The sequence below is a fragment of the Nuphar pumila genome, chromosome 4, assembly GCF_984573655.1.
Source record: "Nuphar pumila chromosome 4, dmNupPumi1.hap1.1, whole genome shotgun sequence".
Lineage (NCBI taxonomy): Eukaryota > Viridiplantae > Streptophyta > Magnoliopsida > Nymphaeales > Nymphaeaceae > Nuphar > Nuphar pumila.
The window spans coordinates 129,440,515-129,463,599 of NC_143252.1; the positions used below are offsets into that span (position 1 = coordinate 129,440,515).

Below are 23,085 nucleotides of genomic sequence, written 5' to 3' on the forward strand. Positions count from 1 at the left end.
AATAAAATGGTTTGGTTTGGTTGTGGATGATAAATGTAAGTTTGTTGTAGTGTATGGTTATCCAGCTGAGAATAGAACTGTAAGAACCCCGGGACTCTGAAAAGTTTTCCGCACTTATAAAAAAAAAATCCCTATTTTCAAGAGGTGTGAGTTGGGGTCGTTAAAGATGCAAAGGGTCATATTGATTCTGGTGCTCACATTACTTTTAAGCAGACAAATCATTGCTAAAATTCTGAACAGAGGGCCCAAAGTTGTGCTCTGTAACATAATCTCCTAGAGTTAAAGGTTTTCTTGTGGTGCAGGAACATTATGGATGAGATTGCAGTGGCTTCAAAAATCTATAGTCCATTTGATACCAAAATCGTAGCTTGTGTATTGGAAAAAAAAAGGATAAAATCCTTTTCTCAAGATATAGATTTAGAAGCAGCATTAGATAGGATAGTCTAGTGATACGTAATCCCTTATCTTAAAGATTGCTGCAATTAAAGAAAATTAATTTGTACATGCATCTCATCCACCATAACAGTTTTTATCAACATAATACCTGTTAGTACAAAAGGAACACTGGCTTATACTACTGGGGTCCTTTTCCCAAGGGGATAAGCAACAACCAAAGACGAAGTAACATATGGGGGCCTGAGATTACGCAGATTTCCATTGTGCTTTGAATTGGGTCATGGACCCAAGACGCAAGCCATGGAACATGCTGATGACCACGTGAATCAAGAATAACTACTAGCTTGAACCGTGCATTTGATGAAATTAAGAATAATGACTATCAAACTTGTTGTCAGGATACTATTTATCAATATAGCCAAGTTCAAACCACTTTGTTCTGAACCAAGGTATAGCCAAATGATGTGCTAATTTGGTTTTGAGACTAGGTCCAAATTGACTTAGACTAACATGATGAGGCAAATTTGATTGTCAAAATGTGCTTACATTGATAAGTTACAGTCACACAAAATGAATATATAATCCAAAATATGCATGATATAGGCATTTCTTAAATTAATCTGATTAAATAATTTGCTTAATTCACGTTTAAATGACTTGTTTCAACTCACTAAGGGTGTGTTTGTGTCTAACGGATATCAAATCCAAGGGAGATCCTTGATTTAATATCCCAGAATTGAGAAACTTTGGACCGCACCCCATCAGCACGCCTCATGTCACCTCGGATCCTCGTATCTGCAATATGAGGCTCTCAAACGCCCGTTGATAATCTTTACTATTAAAACCATAATTTTTTTGTGTCAGGTTCTATAATATTTGTTTTATTTGGGTAAAACATTTATTCGCTTTCCTGATCTTTTGCCTTCTTTTGGCATGTACTGGTGTCCTCTCGTCGCCTTTTCTTCTTTCACTAATTTAATAATTTTTTCTTCTCAAAAAAAGAAAAGAAAAAAGAGGCTCAACGCACCATAATAATTATCAACAAATCAAGGAAACTAGATTAGAGAGTGTAGATGCCTCAACCCACTCAACCATAAACAGACATCCTGCAACTGCCAATATGTAGTGTCTGTTAAATTTTGTAACTAATCATATAATGTAATATATATATATATATATTTTATATATATAAGGTAATACATATACATATATTAATATATATATGTATCTACTTATTACATATATAAAATATATATTTCTATTTGTTTAGTCATAGGGGTAGTTTAGTCTTTTCTTCTGTTTTACGCACATTCACTTTATGAATGTGATTGTAAATTTATTTTATTTTTCTTTCTTTTTCATTTTTTTATTTCTTTTATTTAAAGTACCAAAAGGTACCTTGGGGGCCCACTCAAATAGACGTTGGGCCCCTCCAACGGTCACATTTGTGACCGTTGGAGGGGCTCCAACGTCTATGAGTGGAGCCCCTCCAAGGCCCCCTTTGTGTTGTTATAAATAGGGGCTCTCCCCTTTGTATTTTCTCATGGCTTTGAGTCAAAGCCCAAGTGCTCAATAAAGTGATTCCATTATTTTTATGACTTTGTGCATTTGTGAGTTTTTGTGAGTTGTGCTTTTGTGCACAAGTATTCTTATTGTGCTTTTGTGTCGGGTTTATTATCAAGAATATTAAGGTCTTGATCTTAGTATCTTGTTGGAGATACTTTTACATGGTATCAAAGCCAGGTTGAAGAAGGAGGATCGTGCATCTCTTCACTTGTGAAGTGCCTCGAAAAACGTGCCCTCAAGTTAGTGAAGTTTTGAAGTAAACCATCTCCTTCGGGCAATATTTTAGAAGCAACTTTTGTCAAGAAAGGGTTGAAAATCCTTTAAGGTACGCCTTGTTTTCTATCTTCTTTCCTCTCTAATGGGTGAAAAAGACTCCCATTTCTCCCTTGGTTTTAAACTTAGTGGTTCGAACTACCATGTTTGGGCCGGCAATATGGAAGCCCATATCAAAGGGAAAGGCCTTTGGGGTTACGTTCAAGGTTCCATATCGGAACCCGAACCCAAACTTACTATCATAGAGAAAAGGGATATTAAGATTCTTGAAGGTGAAGATAGACAAAAGGCCCTACAAGAATATTCCAAAAGGCATGATGAGTGTGAGATGAAGAACTTCAAAATCTTGGATTTTTTCATCCGTTGAAACCAAGATCAATGCCAACATCATTAAGTTTAAAAGGGCCTCTGAAGCTTGGTTGTACCTTGAGAAAATGTATACTTCAAGGGACCTATCTCACAAATATTATCTCCAAAAGAAAGCCTTGACCCTTCAACAAAACGATTTGTCTATTCGGGAATATTTTGCCGAACTATCATCTATTTGGGACGAGCTTGCTATGCTCGAACCAAAGTGGAGTGGAGAAGCTATTGAATTAAGACACAAACAACTAGAGGAATATCGATTCTTCAACTTTCTAAATGGTCTTAGACCTGAATTTGAGCAAATTCGGTCATCTCTTCTATCCGCCTTCACATCTTCCTCTATTGAAGATGTTATCACCAAGCTAAGTGGTGAGGAAACCCGTATGGGGATTAGCAAAAATAATCCTAGCATCCTTACTACACCTTCTCAAAATGATTATGAAGTGGTTAATGTTGTGTCAAGACCCGGAAATAATTTGAAGACCTACAAACCGCCCAACTTCAAAAATCAAGGACAAGGAGAAAATGATTGATATGGCAAAAGAGACTATAGCAAATTAATTTGCCATTTTTGTAAAGAACCGGGGCATATCAAACCCATTTGTCCCAAATGAAAGAAATTTCTTGTCGCGGCTTTAGCATCCTAATCAGAGGAACGACCTTCTTCATCAAATGAGTCTCTTTCGCTTCAACAAATTATGGATGCTCTTCAACCCCTTCTCAAGGGAGGCATTTCTAGAGCCGCTATGTCATCCTCCTCCTCTCTCGGTAAGACATCTTGGCTTCTAGATTCTGGTGCTTCATTTCATATGACTCCAAGTCCTTGTTTTTTTTCTGATTATTCTAAAAATTTTCTTTCATCTTTTGTCTCAACGGCGGATGGAACACCTCTTGAAATTAAAGGAATGGGCAATTTTGAAAAACAAAACTTCTTTATTCCAAAAATTCGTCTTATACCAAAACTAAACTTAAATTTACTTTCCGTTTCTCAACTCTCGGACTATGGTTGCGATATAAAATTCTCTTCTAATAAATGTTAGATACAGGATCGTCAGTCCGGGAAGTTGATTGGGGAAGGCTCTAGGAGAGGAGACCTCTACTATGTTGATTTTCTCAAAATTCCCAAGAATCAATTTTGCAATGTTGCTCAAAACAAAGATATTCATGTATGGCATAAGAGATTGGGTCATCCCAACATTGTTAAAATCTCTTATTTGCCTTTTATTAAGCATCTTTGTAATGAAAATTTTGTTTGTAATGAATGTATTCTTGAGAAAATGAAAAGTCTTCCTTTTTCTCAAAGATCCATGTTTACAACAAAATCTTTTGAAATTGTTCACTCCGATGTATGGGGTCCGGCTCCGGTGATATCTAAGGGAGGTTTCTCATACTATGTTATCTTTGTGGACGATTTCACTAGATTTAGTTGGATATTCTTTCTTAGACATAAACATGAAGTTTTTTCAACTTTTAAAACATTTCATATGATGGTTTTAAATCAATGCAATGGAAATTTAAAAATCCTTAGAACCGATTCGGGTGGCGAATATCTTTCTAATGAATTCAAAAGTTATCTTGAAAATCATGGTATTCTCCATCAAAAGTCTTGTCTTAAAACCCCCCAACAAAATGGGTTGGCTGAACGAAAACATAGGCATATTATTGAAACAACACGAACTTTGTTCATTTCACAAAATATTCCGAAAAAACTTTGGGCTGAGGCAGCCCTTACATCTGTCTATCTCATAAATAGACTTCCACCTAAAAACTTGAACAAGATTTCCCCATTTGAAAAATTATACGAAAAAGAACCTGATTATAGCAGGTTAAGGGTTTTTGGATGTAAATGTTTTGTCCTTACTGATAAAAATGACAAACTCTCCCCTAAGGCCATTCCTTGTGCCTTTCTTGGTTATTCTGAAACTCAAAAAGGCTTTCGTTGTTATGATATTAAAAGTGATAAACTATATGTTTCCAGAAATGTAAGCTTCTTGAAAAATATTAGTGGTTTCGAAAAACTTGAATCTAATGACGAGAATATAGACTATTCCTTTCTGTTTGATTTATTGACTGAAAATGATGATACTAGTGATGATGAATCTAATCAAAATGACTTAAGTAATAATGAAACTCATTTTGAGCCCTCAACGCTTCATCAACATATCAATGAAGAACCGCATAGAGATCCCATAACCTACTCTCATAGAGATAGGAATACTTTCAGAAGTGCCCTCGAAAGATATGATGATAGTGAGACTACTCCTCAGAGTGAGGAAAACCTTCGTAGGACCGAAAGACCAAGAAAACCCCCTTCTAGGTTCATCTTATATGAGTCTTTTTCACCTAAATATAGAGCATGTCTAAGCGCCATTCACTCTTACATAGAACCTAGGAACTTCGAGGAAGCACGAAAATGTCTGGAATGGATAGTCGCTATGAATAATGAACTTGAAGCTCTAAGGAAAGCAAAGACAAGGGAGTTTCAAGACCTCCCTAAAGACAAGAAAGCAATAGGGTGTAGATGGGTGTTTAAGGTCAAGACTAAGAGTGATGGGTCCCTTGAAAGATACAAGGCCCGTTTAGTTGCAAAAGGATATGGTCAAAAATATGGGATTGATTATGAGGAGACCTTTGCCCCGGTAGCTCGGATGGTCACCGTCCGATGTCTTATAACCGTTGCCTCAATCAATAAGTGGAGCATCTATCAGATGGATGTTAAGAATGCTTTTTTAAACGGAGATCTAAATGAAGAAGTATATATGGATGCTCCTCCTAGAATGGAGTTTCCCAAAGGAAAAGTGTTTCGCCTTCGAAAAGCACTTTATGGTTTGAAACAAGCCCCCAAGGCTTGGTATGATAGGTTTAACTCCGTAATGTTAGAAAATGGTTTTTCATCCTGCTTTACTGATACTGCTTTGTTTGTTAGAAAATCTAATGCAGGGATTGTTATTCTGCTACTATACGTGGATGACATGCTTATAACTGGAAGTGATTCTAAAGGGATTAAAAGCATAAAATCAATTTTAAATGATAAGTTTGAAATGTCTGACTTGAGTTTCTTAACTTATTTTTTGGGTATTGAGGTAGCATACTCTCATAGAGGATATTTTTTGTCTCAAACTAAGCTTGCATCTGAGATTATTGACAGGTCAGGTATTACAGACGATAAAATTTGTGAAACTCCTGCTATAGTAGGAGATCAATGGTGTTCTTCTCTCTGATCTTACTCCCTACAGGCAACTAGTAGGATCGTTGATGTACCTAAGTATTACCAGACCAGATATCCCACATGTTGTGCATACAGCAAGTCAGTTTCAGCATACACCAACTTCTGTTCACATGGGTGCTATCTTACGTGTCGTAAGATACCTAAAGCACACTCTTAATAAGGGAGTTTTTTTGTCTTCCTCTTCTGAGTTAAAATTAATTTCTTATACTGACTCTGATTTGGGAGGTGACCCAAATAACCGTCACTCCACCACTGGTTTTTGTGTATTCTTAGGAGACTCATTGATCTCATGGAGATGCAAGAAGCAGCAAAAGGTGTCTCTATCATCAACTGAAGCCGAATATCGTGCCATGGCGACTACTACCATGGAAATTGTTTAGATTCATCAGTTGCTGGAAGACATGGGGATCGCAATTGAAGGGCCTACCAAGCTATGCTGTGACAACAAAAGTGCGATTTATATTGCTAAAAATCACACTTTTCATGAGCGGACCAAACACATAGAGATGGATTGTCACTATGTTCGGGAGGCGTACCTCAAAGGAATCATTGACCTTCCATATGTCACGTCCAAATATCAATTGGCGGATTTCTTCACTAAAGCCTTGTGTGCTCCGCGTTTCAACTTCCTTCTTAGCAAACTCTCGGTCATCCTGCCCTAAGTTTGAGGGGGGGTGTTAAATTTTGTAACTAATCATATAATGTAATATATATATTTTATATATATAAGGTAATACATATACATATATTAATATATATATATATATGTATATGTATCTACTTATTATATATATAAAATATATATTTCTATTTGTTTAGTCGTAGGGGTAGTTTAGCCTTTTCCTCTGTTTTACGCACATTCACTTTATGAATGTGATTGTAAATTTATTTTATTTTTCTTTCTTTTTCATTTTTTTATTTCTTTTATTTAAAGTACCAAAAGGTACCTTGGGGGGCCCACTCAAATAGACGTTGGGCCCCTCCAACAGTCACATTTGTGACCGTTGGAGGGGCTCCAACGTCTATGAGTGGAGCCCCTCCAAGGCCCCCTTTGTGTTGTTATAAATAGGGGCTCTCCCCTTTGTATTTTCTCATGGCTTTGAGTCAAAGCCCAAGTGCTCAATAAAGTGATTCCATTATTTTTATGCCTTTGTGCATTTGTGAGTTTTTGTGAGTTGTGCTTTTGTGCACAAGTGTTTTAAAGTGTTCTTATTGTGCTTTTGTGCCGGGTTTATTATCAAGAATATTAAGGTCTTGATCTTAGTATCTTGTCGGAGATACTTTTACAGTGTCAATAATGGACTTTTGCAGCAAAAAAGTACTGTAACATTGAAATATAGAACAAAGCTAATTCTGGCAGAAAAATCGTAGTCTAATGGAACCAAAAGTGATCCCAAGTTCCCAACTCAAGTGTCCAGAGAACCAAATAGAAGAAGTGAAAAAGGAAGTAAAAGTAATTCAGGTGTAACAGGGAGATGCTGGCAACAAAAGAGTCCGAAGGGATGAGTTTGGTATAAAGTACCTCTGAAAAAGTACCAGTTAACTTATTAAGCAAGGTTGATTTTCCAACTGAAGGAAATCCAACCAGGCCAACCCGAGAATCTCCACTTTTTGTCACATCAAAGCCTTCTCCAGCACCAGCACCACCTCCTTTTGATGGAGGTTCCAGGAGTTCCCGCCTTAGCTTTGCGAGCTTAGCCTTTTAATACCACAGACAAACACAGCACGTAAAACATCCAAGCAATGATGAAACTGTGAAACAAACAACATGCTGGAAAACAAGTAAACAGAAGTCTTCACAACAACAACTATAATAGCTTCAAGCTCTTCTGAAACTCTTATCCAATCATTGAAATAATAATTTATTCTGCATTTCAGTAATCTGTAAATGAAGACTGTTGAGGGAGATACCTTTTCTTTTATACGTAAAGAAGACTTTATATCTTGTACTTAGGGGCATTTTTGTCACTGTCCTACTTATGTAAAAGAGTTGTCTATGATGGCAATAGTGAATGTGAAAAAAAAAGTCCTCTTGCCCTAGTGTTTATCTCTACCACCATCCCTTCTACTTTCCTCTTTCTTCCACTTTTTTTCTTTCCTTTGCCATTTTACCACACACTAAAGGCTACTGCAATGGTTACTTGAAGATGATATCGAAGGAACAAAGATGCCTGGAAGGGGTCTGTTTACATAGAATACAGGTTCATGAAGTGACACCCCTTCTTGGACAATGACTGGTGTGACTTAGAAGAGTTAGTGCTTGGGTCCTTGGGTAAAGTTAGATCTTGCTTTTTAATGAATTTAGAGAATTTTTTCAGACTTTTGTGGGAATCATATGAAGCATTATTGAAATTTTACTTATTTTTTTGTTGCCAACAAGATTGGGGATTTAATGAGTTATCTCATGTTTGGCCCAATTTTGATGGGTATCATTCAATTTAACAGGTAGATAATGTCATCTAAATGCATGAACTGATATAAGGTGAAAACCACAGAAAATTGACATTGGGATCAAAACTTGAGGCTTCTTAGTAGTAGCAGCAGGTTGGAATTTCAGTCATCAACAGTGAGCTTCAGTGTAGGAGCGCAATTCAGTGGGATATTGACAGTGAATCTCAGTTAAAAGTGGGTTCTGTTGTTGGTTGCTCCTTTAATTGTGAGTTTGGTGTGGAGGAATGCTTGCTTTCATGACTTTTGACATGATGGTTGCCAGTTCTCTTTATATTATGATGTCAGCATGTACCTGTGAGTATTTCCTCTATATGATGGTTTGTAGCATGATGCTATTTGCTTGAACTAGTTCTGTATAAAGATCATATGAAAGCTGAAAGTAATTAAGAGGAAGGTTACTTGGTATCGAAACTTGCTTGAAGATGGAACCTAACCCAAGTGTTGGTGAATCAAATGATGGGTGTTGTACAGTGAACCACAAAGGGGGAGGCTCTATGGTGAGTACTCAGGGAATGGCTAGTATTGAAGTTTTTCAAATAACCAATGTTCGATCTGATGGTAAAAATTATATTGAGTATGCTAGGTCCATGGAGTTAGCGATACTTGCAAAGGGTAAGTTTGAGTACATTACAGCTAAGATTACTAAACCAGAAGAAAATTCATAATATAATCTTTGGAAGAAAAAAAACACCTTAGTCATTTCATGGCTACTTCAATCAATGATTCCTGGTATATCACGAACTTTCATGTATCTCCACACTACCAAGAAAGTATGGAAAGCAATAAAAGAAGCTTATTCAAAGGAAGAAAATGTGGCAAAGGAGTATGACTTGTTGGAAAAAATCATGAAATGCAAGCAAGGAAATCGATTTATAAGTGAATATCATGCCGAATTAAGAGCTTTATGGGATGAATGGTATCATTTTGATCAAATTGTTAGTCATGTGCTCAGAAAATAAATGGAAAAAACGGGAAAAGGGACCTCCTTCGAGAATCTCCCAAATATGAAGTGATTAAGGTGAATATACTAGGAAGTGAGATTATTCCTTCATTGGGCACTATGTATACCTTGTTGCTTAGAGAGGAACATAGAAGGAAATTGGAACATAACAGTGAGGTGAACTTACAGAGATTTGCATTAATAGGAGAATCAAGTGCTATAAGAGCACCACTTAACAAGAGTAGGGGAGGAGGGGGAGCTCTAGGTCATGATCATGATAGAAATACATGGATGGGTGATGATAAAGACAAACTGAAGTGCAACATTTGTGGAAAGACTTGACACACCAAGCAGAAATGTTGGGATATCATTGGAAAGTTCAATTTCTTCAAGAGCAAGGTATTGCATTCGATGAGATCAGAGACTTCAAATGAAAATGCAAAGATTGAAAAAGAGGGATACACTAATCAGTTTGAGAAATGAGTTCGAAGAACTCAAGATGAAGCTTGAAAATAGACCTACTGATCCAGATCATCCCAACATACGAGAGGAGCTGGATGATGATCCGCCTTTGACAGCCCGTTACGGGAAAACTTACTCAAAAGGATCCAAGTTGATCCATTTGAGTCCAAACAGATCTCAAGGGTAAAAGCATCATTTCATACATATTTATTTTCTGAGATTTTTGTTCTATGCATCTCAGAAAATTCATTTTGAAGTATGGTTTCAATTTTGTGATTTTTGGACACATACATAAAAACATTTATAATTTTTATCTTATTTTATTTTTATTTTTTTGTAAAAGCCAATTCCTACGGATCCGGATAGTTGTAGTGCCTTGTAGGATTTGTTTTGTGGCACTAGAGGGTGTATTGGGGTAATTGGGTAGATTTTGATTTTTAGGTTCACATTTGGATCCATTTTGAATTTAGGCCCACTTTACAAGAGGCCTCTTGTGATGGGGCATAGAGTGAGGTGGTCATTTAAGTGGCCAATCAATTTTCAACCACCTCACAGCCCACCCATTGGTGGTCTCCAGAGGTGACGCCCAGCTTAACTTCTCCTTTTAAGATGGGTGGTTTTCCATTGGGCATCTAAGGGGTGCAATGAGAAATACTCATTCGAATTTGGGTCTCTCATTGGCCCCTTGGAAGGTGACCTCCCAAGGGCCCAATGAGATCCCAAGTGCCTTTATTGCTCCCTTTATGAAACTCCAAAAAATGCATGGAAGGGGTCTTTTCTGCTGGCTGAAAATTTTAGAAGGAACATGCTGGAACGTTTCCATGAAGAAACCATGAACTTGAGGGAGCTTGTGAAGCTGGGATTTTTTCTATGAACTTGTGCATCTGAAAATCCTTTTTTTTTTTGTGTAGTTGAGAACTTGTGGAGCTGATTGGGCGTGACCCGCATTCAGCGTCTCCTTCTTTGGCATGAAAGCTTGGTGGACAAGCTTGTGACCTGCATCGTGCCGAGTCGCTGTTGGCATGAACCTGGAGGACGTGACCCCAGTCCAGCCGACCAGCCTTAGGCATGAACCAGTCTTTTGCAGAACTTGTTCAAGCTATTGTTCGAGTACTCCTGCTGAATATTGAGGGTTGCTGATTGAGAGTGGCATCTGCCATCTCCTACCCTATGTCTGGAACCTAAATCTGCTCTAGCTTGTCTTTTCAACTGTACATTGAGGACTGTTATCAATTGACTTTATTAGAATCTGATCTGCAAATTGTTTTATGCTTAAAATTCTATTTGCGAACAACACGTGTATGCTGCTACAAATTTTCTGAGATTCATATCTGAACCGAATAATAACATGTTCATAGTTTCTGTTTACGTGTTATTTTGGGAATTGATATTGATTTTGGTTGCATGTGTTTGCTAGTAAAAAGAATCTGGACTTCGTTCTATTGATTGTTGTAGAACCAGTTTTATTTTTCCTGTGTTTGCTGAAGGCTTGTGAAGTGCTAAAATCAGTTTTATTTTTCCTGTGTTGTGCTACTTGATTTTCATTTCTGAAAAATCGGTAAACAGAGAAAACACTAGTAGCATTTTCCCTGGGTATCGCTGCCTTCATTCACAACTCGGCAGCTGAGCTGCCCTCGAATCTGGTGTGTTTTGTGTGATGTATGTCCAGAACCATCGACCAATCTGTAGGTCCAGCAGTAACCTCAGTCGTTTGAGTGTTTTTTTTTTGTCATTAGGGTTGCACATACCCAGTCCAACTGAATCCAGTCCGTCGGATCTGATTTGACACCTCTGATTGGTGTCAACATTCGTGCAGCTTTCTTCAATCTGACGTGCAAAGACTGTCATATTAGTTGTCTATGCGTGTTTAGTGGATGCAAGTGTTTGTTCAACATATTTATTTAAAGTATTATTGAAGTGTCAACTTTATTTGTGATATTGTAGTTCGGTGGAGGTTGGAGAGCTGAATATTGGAGTGTTCTTTTGTTGCAGAGCGCATTAGTTAATATATATACAGTGGATATTTCACGTGCTTGCGATCAGATTCGCTCTTCACATCAAATCTGAAATTTAATTTTAAAATTCTGCCCCTTGTTTTAAAACTCAAACCGCTTCCGCATTAGAATCCAAGGTGTAGGTGTGATTGCAAATAGACCACCATAGACGGTTGCATCACCTACCCTGCTCTAACTAAAAATGGAACAGCATAACCCAATGTCCACATCACACATACACCTGCCCACCCCACACGCATGCACACATTGAATCGTCTTCATACAGTTTGCATTTCAGTCAACAAGTTGTATGTTTTGTTGTTGAATTTCTAGTTAGTCATGGAAGCATTGTCAAGCACCATTTAACTGTCCCTATAACCTCAAAACCTGCTTATTGTTTACCTTCATCACTCCATGGGTTTCAAAAAGTTCTGCTAGTCACTGTTTCTGGCTTGTTACATCTTGTTGCACAGCATTTGGATCGGATGACTGATTGTAGCAAGAAATGACATGGATATAGATATTGTAACTTGCTTCTTGATTAGTTTCTTAGGCCTTGTTTTTAATTTTATCTTGGAACCAATCCTTAACTCTTATGGGTTCATTCAGAGAATTGTGTTACTGAATAACGATCATGGAAATTAAGCTGTAAAGAACAATACCAAGATTTCTTCTATAGACTGCTACAGTTTATTAACTCTATTACAAACCTATTCTCTGCAGCTTGCTTAGTGTGTTCAAATAGTATTGGACAATTTTGTGTTGAAGTGCCCTAATCAAAACCGATTAGGTAAACTTTTAGGCCCTTTCAAGTGTGCACACTATTTGCTTCATATGATGACTAGATGACATATGACTAGTTATTACTAATTGTTGGAGTTTTCCATCCTTAAGAAAGCTATAAATGAAAGAAGTGAGTTTAACATTGTAAGTTGGAAAAGTAATGCTGCACTTGGTGTAACTGTAATGAAACCTTAAGTGCACAAGAGAGATGTCACAAAGGGCTATCAAGAGTGCACAACCACACAAATGCAAAGCCACTAATGAGCAATATACAAAGAGCCAACTAAGGGCTATTCACAATGCTCATAAAGAGAAAAGAATCATAAAAAAAATGATTTTGTTATTGATAAAATGCTCTAAAAAACATTAACATGAAAGGGGCTAACAGCCCCTATTTATACAACAAATGGACCAAGGGGAGGTTCCCATAGAGTCGTTGGGATACGTCTCTATGGTTTAATGATCATAGAGCCCTTGGTCTTTTAATTAAAGAAAAGACAAAATAGTCCCGAGTGGACCATTCTAATACCAAGAGGTAAAAAGAAAGATATACCCTTGACTACAAAACTGTACATATATATAAAAATAGATATATGTGTATATATACAATAACATGTATATATATATATATATTTTAACACCCTCCCTCAAACTTATGGTGAGATCATCGAAAGTTTATTAAGAAAAAAAATAAAACGAGGTGCAGAAAGAGCTTTGGTGAAAAAATCGATAAGCTGAAATTTGGATGTGACGTAGAGTAATTCAATAGTTCCTTTCAGATACTCATCATGTACGTAATGGCAGTCTATCTCAATGTGATTTGTTCTTTCATGGAAGGTGTAGTTACTTGCAATGTAGATTGCACTTTTGTTGTCACAAAATATCTTCAAAGATTTAGAGATGGAAACTCCCATGTCCTGGAGAAGGATTTGTAGCCATACAAGCTCCATTGTTGTCATAGTCATAGCTTGATATTCTGCTTCTGTTGAAAACAACGAGACCTTCCATTGTTTCTTGCACCTCCAAAAAATTAAGAAATCCCCTAAAAAAATACAAAAATCAGTATTTAAGATTTTATCATTTGGATTACCACCTTGTCAGCATCAGTGTAAGCAATTGAATCTAATGATGAGAAGGAGGATAAAAAAAGTCTTTTTGAGATTGTATTTTTAATATAGTGAATAATCCTCATAACTGCTCTCATGTGTATTGTGGTAGAAGCATGTTGAAACTAACTTGTTGCATGAACCGCATGAGCGATATTAAGTCGAGTGATGGAAAGATATGCAAGTGATCCAATCAATTGGTGATAAGGAGTAAGATCTTCAAGTTGTATGTCATCTTCAAGTCTTAATTTAGCATTTATGACTTCTGGGGTCTTCACCTTATTCTCATCACAAATTTATGACTTAGAACATATATCAGCAGTCAATTTCATTTGGGAGAGGATATATCCTCTGGGTGAGTAGGCAACCTCAATTCCTAAAAAATATCTCAAAAAATCCCAAGTTATTTATATCAAAAAAATTCTTTAAAACAGATTTAATTTCAATAACACCTTCCTTGTCATTTCTTGTAATAATCATGTCATCAACATATAGTAGAAGTATCACAATATTAGTACTTGTTTTCTTGACAAATAGAGCAGTGTCAGTATAACAATAAATAAATCTCAAATCAATCAAAAAATTACTAAATTTATCATATCAAGCCTTAGATGCATGTTTGAGACCATACAAGGCCCTTTTTTAGTTTTAGAATTTTACCATTAATATCAACTTCCGGCAGGGGATCAAATATAAACTTTCTCACAAAGTTCTTCATTTAAAAAGGCATTTTTAACATATAGTTGATAAATTAGTCATTTTTTGATAGAGGCAGTGGCTATTAAGGTGCAGACACTAGTCATCCTAGCGACGAGAGCAAAGGTTTCTTCATAATCTACTCCATATTTTTAACCATACCCTTTGGCAATCAACCTTGCTTTATACCTTTCTAGCTGTTGCTTTTGGTCTTGACTTTAAATACCCACCTACATCCTATAGGATTCTTACCTAGAGGAAGATCAACTATTTTTCAAGTGTTGGGGCATCAAGCTCCATTTTCATTGCTTCAATCCAATGAGGCCATTTTTTGTTGTTGTTTGTAATGGGATGGTTCATAATAACAGTGAAGAGTTATTAAAAATGTTCTAAAGTTGGGAGAAAAAAAATTATAAGATACAAATCTACTAGGAGCATTAGAGATTCGATTAGATCTCCTAAGTTGGGATTCTTCTAAGGGTATATTTTGAGAGAACTTGTCAAGAGCACATGGTTGATCACTTTGTCCACGCCGAGTATAAACATGCACATTTTCAATTGGTCTTTCATTTTGATGGCATGCTTCATCAACAACAGGATGTTCATTACTAGAAGCATCATTCAAGCAAAAGATCAAAAAAATCATCAAAGTCAAGTTGGTTAGACTCATCAAGTCTTGGTAAGATATCAAATAGAAATGTATAATCAATTTCTTCTTTAGTTTCTTTATTATCAAATCCATGTTCATTTTCTAAGAAAGTAACATCTTTAAAAACATAAAGTTTGTTGTTGTTTGGGTCAAAACAAAGATACCCTTTTTTATTATCCCCATATCCTAAGAAAACACACTCAATAGATTTTGAAGATGGTTTATCATTTTTATGAGTAAGTACATAACACTTACACCCAAAGATTCTTAATCTTTTAAAATCGGGAGTCATTTTGAAAAGTCTTTCAAATGGGAAGACATTTTGCAAAGAAGATAAAGGTATTCTATTTATGACGGAGGTTGAAGATAACATAGCTTCGGCCCAAAAAAAAATTGGAATGTCCCTAGAAATGAGAAGAGGCATAGAGGTTTCTATTATATGTCTATCTATGTCAGATAGGTGCGGGTGCCGGTGCCGGTGCGGGGATTCGGCACTTCCAAAAAACCCGGGTGCGGCAGGAGCAAAAATGTAAATATATATAAGGGGGGTCCGGGGGTTCCCCCCGGCGCGGTCAGGGGGGGCGCCCCTGGCGGGGGGTTATAGGGGGGCAGCGCCCCCCCCCCCCAAGATTTTTTTTTTAAATTCCGCAGGCCATTTCATAGGGAAATGTTTTTTTTTTAAATCCAAAAAAAAATGGACCGAAATGACCCTAGGTGCGGTCAACGCACCCAGGGTCAGGTTGACCGCACCCGGTGCTGCACCCGCGTCGACGCGGGTGCGGCACCCTGCTAGCGGAATCCCTGTGATATAGATGTCTATGCTTTATTTTCGCTAATCCATTCTGTTAGGGAGTTCTAGGGCAAAACTTTTGATGACAAATGTTGTGTTGTATCAAATAATTTTGAAAATCATTTGACATATATTCATCTTCCGAATTGGACTTGAGGATAGATATGTTCCTACGAAACTGATTTTTAATCATTATATGAAATTTCTTAAAAAAAGAAAACACATCAGATTTAAAATTTAGAAAGTAAGTCCATGTATATCTAGTGAAGTATTCAACAAAAATAACATAATAGGAGTAACCTCCTTTCGATATGACTGGTGAAGGACCCCATATATCGGAATGCACTAATTCAAAAGGATGAGTAGAAATGAAAGTTTGTTGGGGAAAAGGAATTGCTTTCATTTTTCAAAAATGCAATTTTTACAATATATATCCTTACATTAAAAATATTTTTCAAAAAAAGGAAAGAGATACATCTTTGAAAAACTAGGATATTCAAGTCTCTTATGTCAAGTATCAATACTTTTGTCTTGAACATAATTACAAAATGACTTAGGTGGAAGAGTCAAAAAATCCATGAAGTAAAGATCCTTTCTCCTATGACCTTGCCCAATCAGCTTCCCTAACTGGAGATCCTGCACGATACAATCTTTTTATGAGAAAGAGACTTTGCATCGATGGTCGAAAATTTGAAAATGAAAAAAAGATTTAAATTCTATTATGGAACAACTATTATTTTTGGAACAAAATATTTTTAGAAGTTTTTGAATCAAGAGTTTTCATACTATTTATTTTTAAGGAGGTTTCATTGGCGGTTGAGACATAAGATGAAATAGAATTAGTGCAAACTTCGAAAAGAACATTCTCATGAGGGGTCATATTAAATGAAGCACCTGACTCAAGAATCCACATACCTAGAGGAGATGACGAGGATGTCATGGAGGCACCCAAAGTAGAAGATGATTTGAGTAGTTGTTGTAGTGCCACCGATATTTGACTAAGAGTGTCTTTAATATCTCCTTCATTCTTGCTAGATTCTTCCTTATTGGGGGTGGTTTCTCCAACGAAAGTGACCTTGCCCTTAAGCTCCTTAAGCTTTAGGCAAACCGATTTAATATGCACTAGTTCATTACAAAAATGACAATTAGCACCCTTCCTATATCCACTATTATAGTTATTTTGTTTTACAAAGTGACCGAGCCTATAAGCCCTTGCATTTATACCCGGCCTAGTAACGGCAAAAACATACACCTTTAGTAGTCATGCCAAGATGAGTTTCTTCTTAGCATACCTCGACAAGAGCATCTTCAAGAGGCATGGCCAAAGTCTTATGAAGAAGACAAGACCCCACTTGTTCAAATTCCGATCTTAGACCATGAAGGAATTGAAAGAAGTGTTTTTTCTCAATTTGCTATCTTCTAAGTTCAATATCATCGAGAGCCACCATTTTGGCACAAGAAGTGCTAATTCGTCTCAAAGATGTGACAAAGAACTAAAATAATCACGGGCATTCATGTTTCCATGTTTAGTGGTTTTAATCTTGTCTTGACAAAAATATTGCCTAGCAAGATCGTTTTTGGTATACATACCCTTCAAAAAGAATCATGCTTTATTGGCTCATCTAAACTTAGCAATGTTGACGCATATTTTTATGTCAACATTGTTCATGAATCATGCCAAAATCTTAACACGGTTGCTTTCCCAATCTTCTACCTTAAATTGATGCTCATGGATGACCTTAGTGTGATTGTCTCCTTCAAGGGCTTTTTCAACACCTTCTTCGACTTTGGTGAGCTTCAAAGATGGTTCAGGAGTAGTGCTCATCACAAATCCCCAAATTTTCTTGCCTTTGATGTGATTTTCCGTTGCCGAAGCCCACATCATGTAGATGGATCCATTGAGTTTGAAGGAGAGTTGAACCCTTGATTCATGCTCGATGACAAACAATAAGAGAAGTGGATAGAGAAGAAAAGAGAGAGCAAAAGAGCTTTTATCACAAACACACGATCCTTGATCACCACGAACAAAGCCTTAAAAATCATAAGAACCCAAAGGGCTATGATACCATGTAATGAAACCTTAAGTGCACAAGAGAGATGCCACAAAGGGCTACAAAGAGTGTACAACCACACAAATGCAAAGCCACTAATGGGCAATATACAAAGAGCCAACTAAGGGCTACTCATAATGCTAATAAAGAGGAATAAGAATCATCAAAAATAATGATTTTGTTATTGATAAAATGCTCTAAAAAAACATTAACATGAAAAGGGCTAACAGCCCCTATTTATACAACAAATGGACCAAGGGGAGGTTCCCATAGAGTCGTTGGGATGAGGTCCCAACGACTCCATGGTTTAATGACCATAGAGCCCTTGGTCTTTTAATTAAAGAAAATAAATAAATAAAAAGGAAAATTACAAAATAGTCCCTAGTGGACTATTCTAATACCATGAGCTAAAAAGATAGATATACCCCAGACTACAAAACTATACATATATATACAATAACATATATATATATGTATATATTTTAACAGTTACTTGTACTTTGATCAGGTTGAGTGATCATACATCTTTAGGTGGAGAGCTTAAGATTGAATGTTGGGGTTGAAATGCAAATCAATGGTGTATACAGTTCCATGTTAACTTAATCCAAATCAATCTAAACTGAACTACAATGCAAATGAATTGAAATTAAAAAAAAAACTAAGATTAAAACAGCTTCTCCCATCCTCCTAAACTATTCCTATTAAGTCTTAAGTCTGTGGAAAACCATAATCTTCACATATAATGGGCATAGATCAATTTCTAAATCCAAAAATTAAGAATACGCACGTAAGTTCATCGACTACTCCAAGGAAAAACTGGATCAAGATCTTCATTCCTATTCAAATATCTTTGTCCTAGTTTACGGCATTCTCCCTTGGTTGGAGAAAGCATGTTCTTGAGTCCAAACATATCATGTGTAGTTCTAGTGTAGGTAATCCCATAGTTCTGATATCTCCTAAATGTGTTCACTGCACTTAAACTGAAAATATCATGTGTGGTCAACTCTAATATGCCTAAGAAGTTTAGTTAAAAGATCTTCAAGCCATCCATAAATACCAACATGTCTGCATGCAAAACTGGATCTGATAGCCCGCTAGACAGATCTAGCAATCAGGATCATCCATTCCAAGTAGCACCAAACACATCACACTGAAAAGATCTGCCTGAATAGATTTCATTCTGCCTCTTGACGGCTAGTCTAAATCAATCTCTTAAGTGGATCCAGGTGTAAGAATAGATCATAGATAGGCAGGTTCATTCTCAATGTTGTTGGGTCCAATCAAGTTTATCAAGAATGACTTAAGCTCCATTTTGTTTGCAAAAACTATGTGCACGTATCAGTTAGGGTCCAATATGAATGGATCTAATGGATTAAGGTGTAGATGGAACCAGATCTGATTTTATTTGAATTAACCTATGTAACAGGGATTCGGCTAGCAGGGTGCGGCACCGGGTGCGGTCAACCCGACCCTGGGTGCGTTGACCGCACCCAGGGTCATTTCGGTCCATTTTTTTTTTGGAATTTTTTTTTTAAATTGCCCTATGAAATGGGCTGCGGAATTTAAAAAAAAAAATCTTGGGGTGGAGTGGGGGGTGGGTGTGTGTGTGTGTGTGTGGGGGGGGGGGGGGGGCGCTGCCCCCCTATAACCCCCCGCTAGGGGCGCCCCCCCCCCCTGGAGCCCCGCCCGCTGACCGCGCAGCGGGACCCGTGCCGGGGGGAACCCCCAGACCCCTCTTATATATATATATATATATATATATATATATATATATATATATATATATATATTACATTTTTGCCCCTGCCACACCCCCGCACCTGGGTTTTTTGGAAGTGCCGAATCCCCGCACCCGCACCCATGTGACATAGGAATTAACCCAGGGTGAACCGAGGGAATGGATTTGCATACACTAAAGTTCCTTGATATGCATTCATTGAAATGGATTTGCATTCACTAATGGAAACCAAGGCAATTGGATGGGAACAGCAACTTGTTATAAATTTCTAACAATCTTCATATCATGCTTTTGATTTGTATTCATTGGAATTAGATACAAAACAGTTGCATATGAATGGTGATTGTTAACCAGCACAAGCATATAATAATACTATATATATAATATGTGTATATATAGTTGTTTTAGCAATTTCTGTTAACTTCTCCATTCTTCAACAGCAAAATAATTGGTGTATGTGAATTGTGAAACAGCCTAGGTGTAAAAAGGCCTCAGGCACTTCAACCATGCTGGTAAGGAAATTTGAACCAACTGAATTTGAAACTTAAATCCCTATGTAAAATTTACAAGCCATGTAACTATTCATTTCCAATATGCACATTGAAAGGTCCATTCTTTTTAGTTTCACTAAATTGCATTAGACTATTTGGGTGGAGGGATATTGTACTGTCCTTCACTTCTGCCCCTCCACTCCCATGATGCCTTTCTTGCTTGGACCAAGTCAACCGACTCTTTCAGGGCAGTCCAATAATGAACCAAACCAAATGATTGTTCTTTTATGGCTATTCCCCGCAACAACTCCTTGTGATGCAACGGAACCATGGCAATTAGGATCTCAAGGCACAGCAATGCCTATGATGCAAGGAATCGAAAGGGATATTTCCACCTCGGCATTTTGCGTAAAAAAAACATAAGTGCATTCCCAAACACATTAATAAAGCTGCTAAAGAAATGCTCAAACCCATTCTTTCATATGACTTTTTGTGCAGCACAGAAAGTTTAACAGGCACATGAGAACTAGATATATAAATGAGTCAAACCCATCAACTAAGGTAGTAACAGCAGTACATGTCAAAATCAAAAGAAAGACTAGAAACATAGGGAAAAGGAACAATGATAGCAGGCACAATTAATTCCACATAAGAAAGGAAAACTAACAAAGATAAGGTCAATTCCGATGCAGGGCATGCAACTAGTTGTATTAATTTGGGTCGTGATCATTGAAACAAATTTACAAGACTAAAGACAAAAAGCACCTTCAGTAAACCAAGATGATGAGCGGTAGCTTTGTTCTTTTGTGTCCTTGCCATCTGCAATGAATTAAACAACCAAAATTTGAATATAAGGATTCTACTTAGAAGTTTGACTAATGAAGAAATGGATGAAGAAAAGGTAATAAAATCAATTAAGATGGAAGACAATCACGAGGAGAAAAAAATATTAATAAAACAAATTACATAAAAACAAATAGACGGAATTCATGTGATGAAATAAAAAAGTAACCTCCTATAATTTGTATTTGAAATTTTAAAATGATCTTATGTGAAACTTAACCTGCTCAATTATAGCCATCATGGATCAGATTTTTAGAAAAAAACATCCAATATTTCTAGATCACCATTCTTCCAAATGAAGAGGATTTATGCGAGCCAACAAATCCAAAGTAACACAAACCCCGAAAAACAGATCATCCAACCCGGATGTTCTTATTCTGTTTGATCGAATACTCTCACTGATTGCATTCATACTCGCGCAATTCAAGTTAATTTTTTAGGAAACAATATTTTTATTCGTTTTCTTCTGATTAGCAAAACCAGATTGATTTCGATGGAATATTGAACAAAATCACGAAAATCTACAACTTGGGCACCAACTGACCAATCTTTTCCACTTCATCACTCCAAAATCATTAAAGAGAGATCCTTTCACTAGTTTGCAGTAAAACGGGTCCAATAGCACCAATCATCACAGGATAAGATAACACAACCACATTCCATCTTTTAAATAATTTAGCGAAACGGACAGTAGTGGATGGGCAGTGAAAAATAAGCATGCTGATAAAGACCAACACTCCAAATGAAGAGTTGAAGTAGAAAAATTAGTTGATGGGAAGAGCGTAATAAGAAACACCAACATCCTCAACGAAATTTTGAGGAGTAGATGGGAAAGAAAAACGAGAAAAAAGAAGACATCCATTCACGATCTTAAGCAGAAAAAAGCGACACAAAAGAAGGCTACGGGAGGATCTAGAGAAAAACGCAAGCTAATAAGAGAAGAGAGAGAGGAATACCTCATCTTCAATGTCCTTGATTTTCTGCATAATGGTGGCCATGGTGAATCAGGCTCGTTTCGGACCTCTCTCTCTCTCTCTCTCTCTCACACACACACACACTATATATATATATTCCAGAACGACTCGGAGAAGATTGTCCGATGGGGTTTTAAGGCGACCGAGTCGTGCCTGTGATATCGGACCTTCCCTAGGGTTAAGAGGTGGGCATCGACCAGAGCCATGTCCAGGCATAGAGGGTCTGGCTTGGTATGGGCTCACTTGAGCCCCCCAAGTCTCCGATTGGGCTGATTGGCAAGCGGCACCGTTCTTCTTGGTGTCAGCCTGGGTCCAGCTTGGTCCAGGTCCTAGCTATGCATAGTCAGCTTAGTCCAAACTAGGGGTGTAATTGGGTTGGGTACAGGTTAGGTTCAGGGTTAGGTCTTATCAGACCCAATTTTAAAATTGGGTCTAAGTTAGATGTGGACCTGACCAATCTGATTCAGTTCTGGGTTCAAGGTCGAGTATGATTAGTTTAATGGGTTCAGGTGCATAAAAGTTTGGTATAAATGGGTTAGGTCTTTAGTTGATCCTTTTTTAATGAGATTTAAGAAATTAGACTCAGACCCGACCTAAATTGATTCGATCTTGGACATGAACAGGCAGAAAATGTAGACTCATATGAGTTAATGGGTTCAAGTTCAAGTGCAACATGAGTTTGGCCTTAATTTGGTTTGGATTTTGTTGTCATTCTTAGTATGATTGAACATATGGACCCGGTTACACTTGCACCCCTAGTCAACCCAAACACCCAATGTTTAGTTGGAGAAAAATTAGATACCACATGCAGGCCTGACAGCCTTTTTACAAGTCAGGAGGGCCTATGATGTGGACTCGGTTAACACCGATCCACGATTCAAGATCCAAACGGATCTTAACACGCGCGAAAGCTTTTCAGGAAAATGAGTTCTAATAGGACTCAAGAAAATAGGATTTTTGGGACCCGTGCACTCTATTTTGACAGAGACGATTTAAAGGAAAGTTATGCGTGATTCACACATCTTTCCAACGAATCCAAAATCATTGGATTCGGATCAGAGGTGTCTGTTTCACAAACTTGGGACTGGGATGGACAAACGAGTCTATGACAGACTTTCGGATTCCACGAATTGTCTATTTGAAGGGGTTTTTGACCCTTCAGATGGTAAATTTTGTGAAAACTACCAACTAAAAAAATGTAGGTCAGGTCCATACCTTTTCAATGAACCAAGATTTGGAATTTTTGAGTTTTCTATAAGTCTCTACAAAATTTTGAATTCTAAAAAT

The 23,085-nt window shown here is 37.2% G+C and overlaps 1 protein-coding gene across 1 annotated transcript in view; it reads right to left on the minus strand.

The window, feature by feature from the left end:
- LOC149841034 (GTP-binding protein-like protein) overlaps positions 1-21,872 on the minus strand; it is a 66,648-nt gene extending 44,776 nt beyond the window's left edge. Inside the window, exons 1-3 of the mRNA XM_090003545.1 lie at positions 21,781-21,872; positions 20,747-20,800; positions 7,353-7,529 (exon numbers count right to left, since the gene is read on the minus strand). Coding sequence (XP_089859671.1) covers positions 7,353-7,529; positions 20,747-20,800; positions 21,781-21,822 — 273 coding nt within the window. The 5' untranslated portion in view covers positions 21,823-21,872. The remainder of the gene's footprint in view (positions 1-7,352; positions 7,530-20,746; positions 20,801-21,780) is intronic.
- Between the last annotated feature and the right edge of the window lie 1,213 nt (positions 21,873-23,085).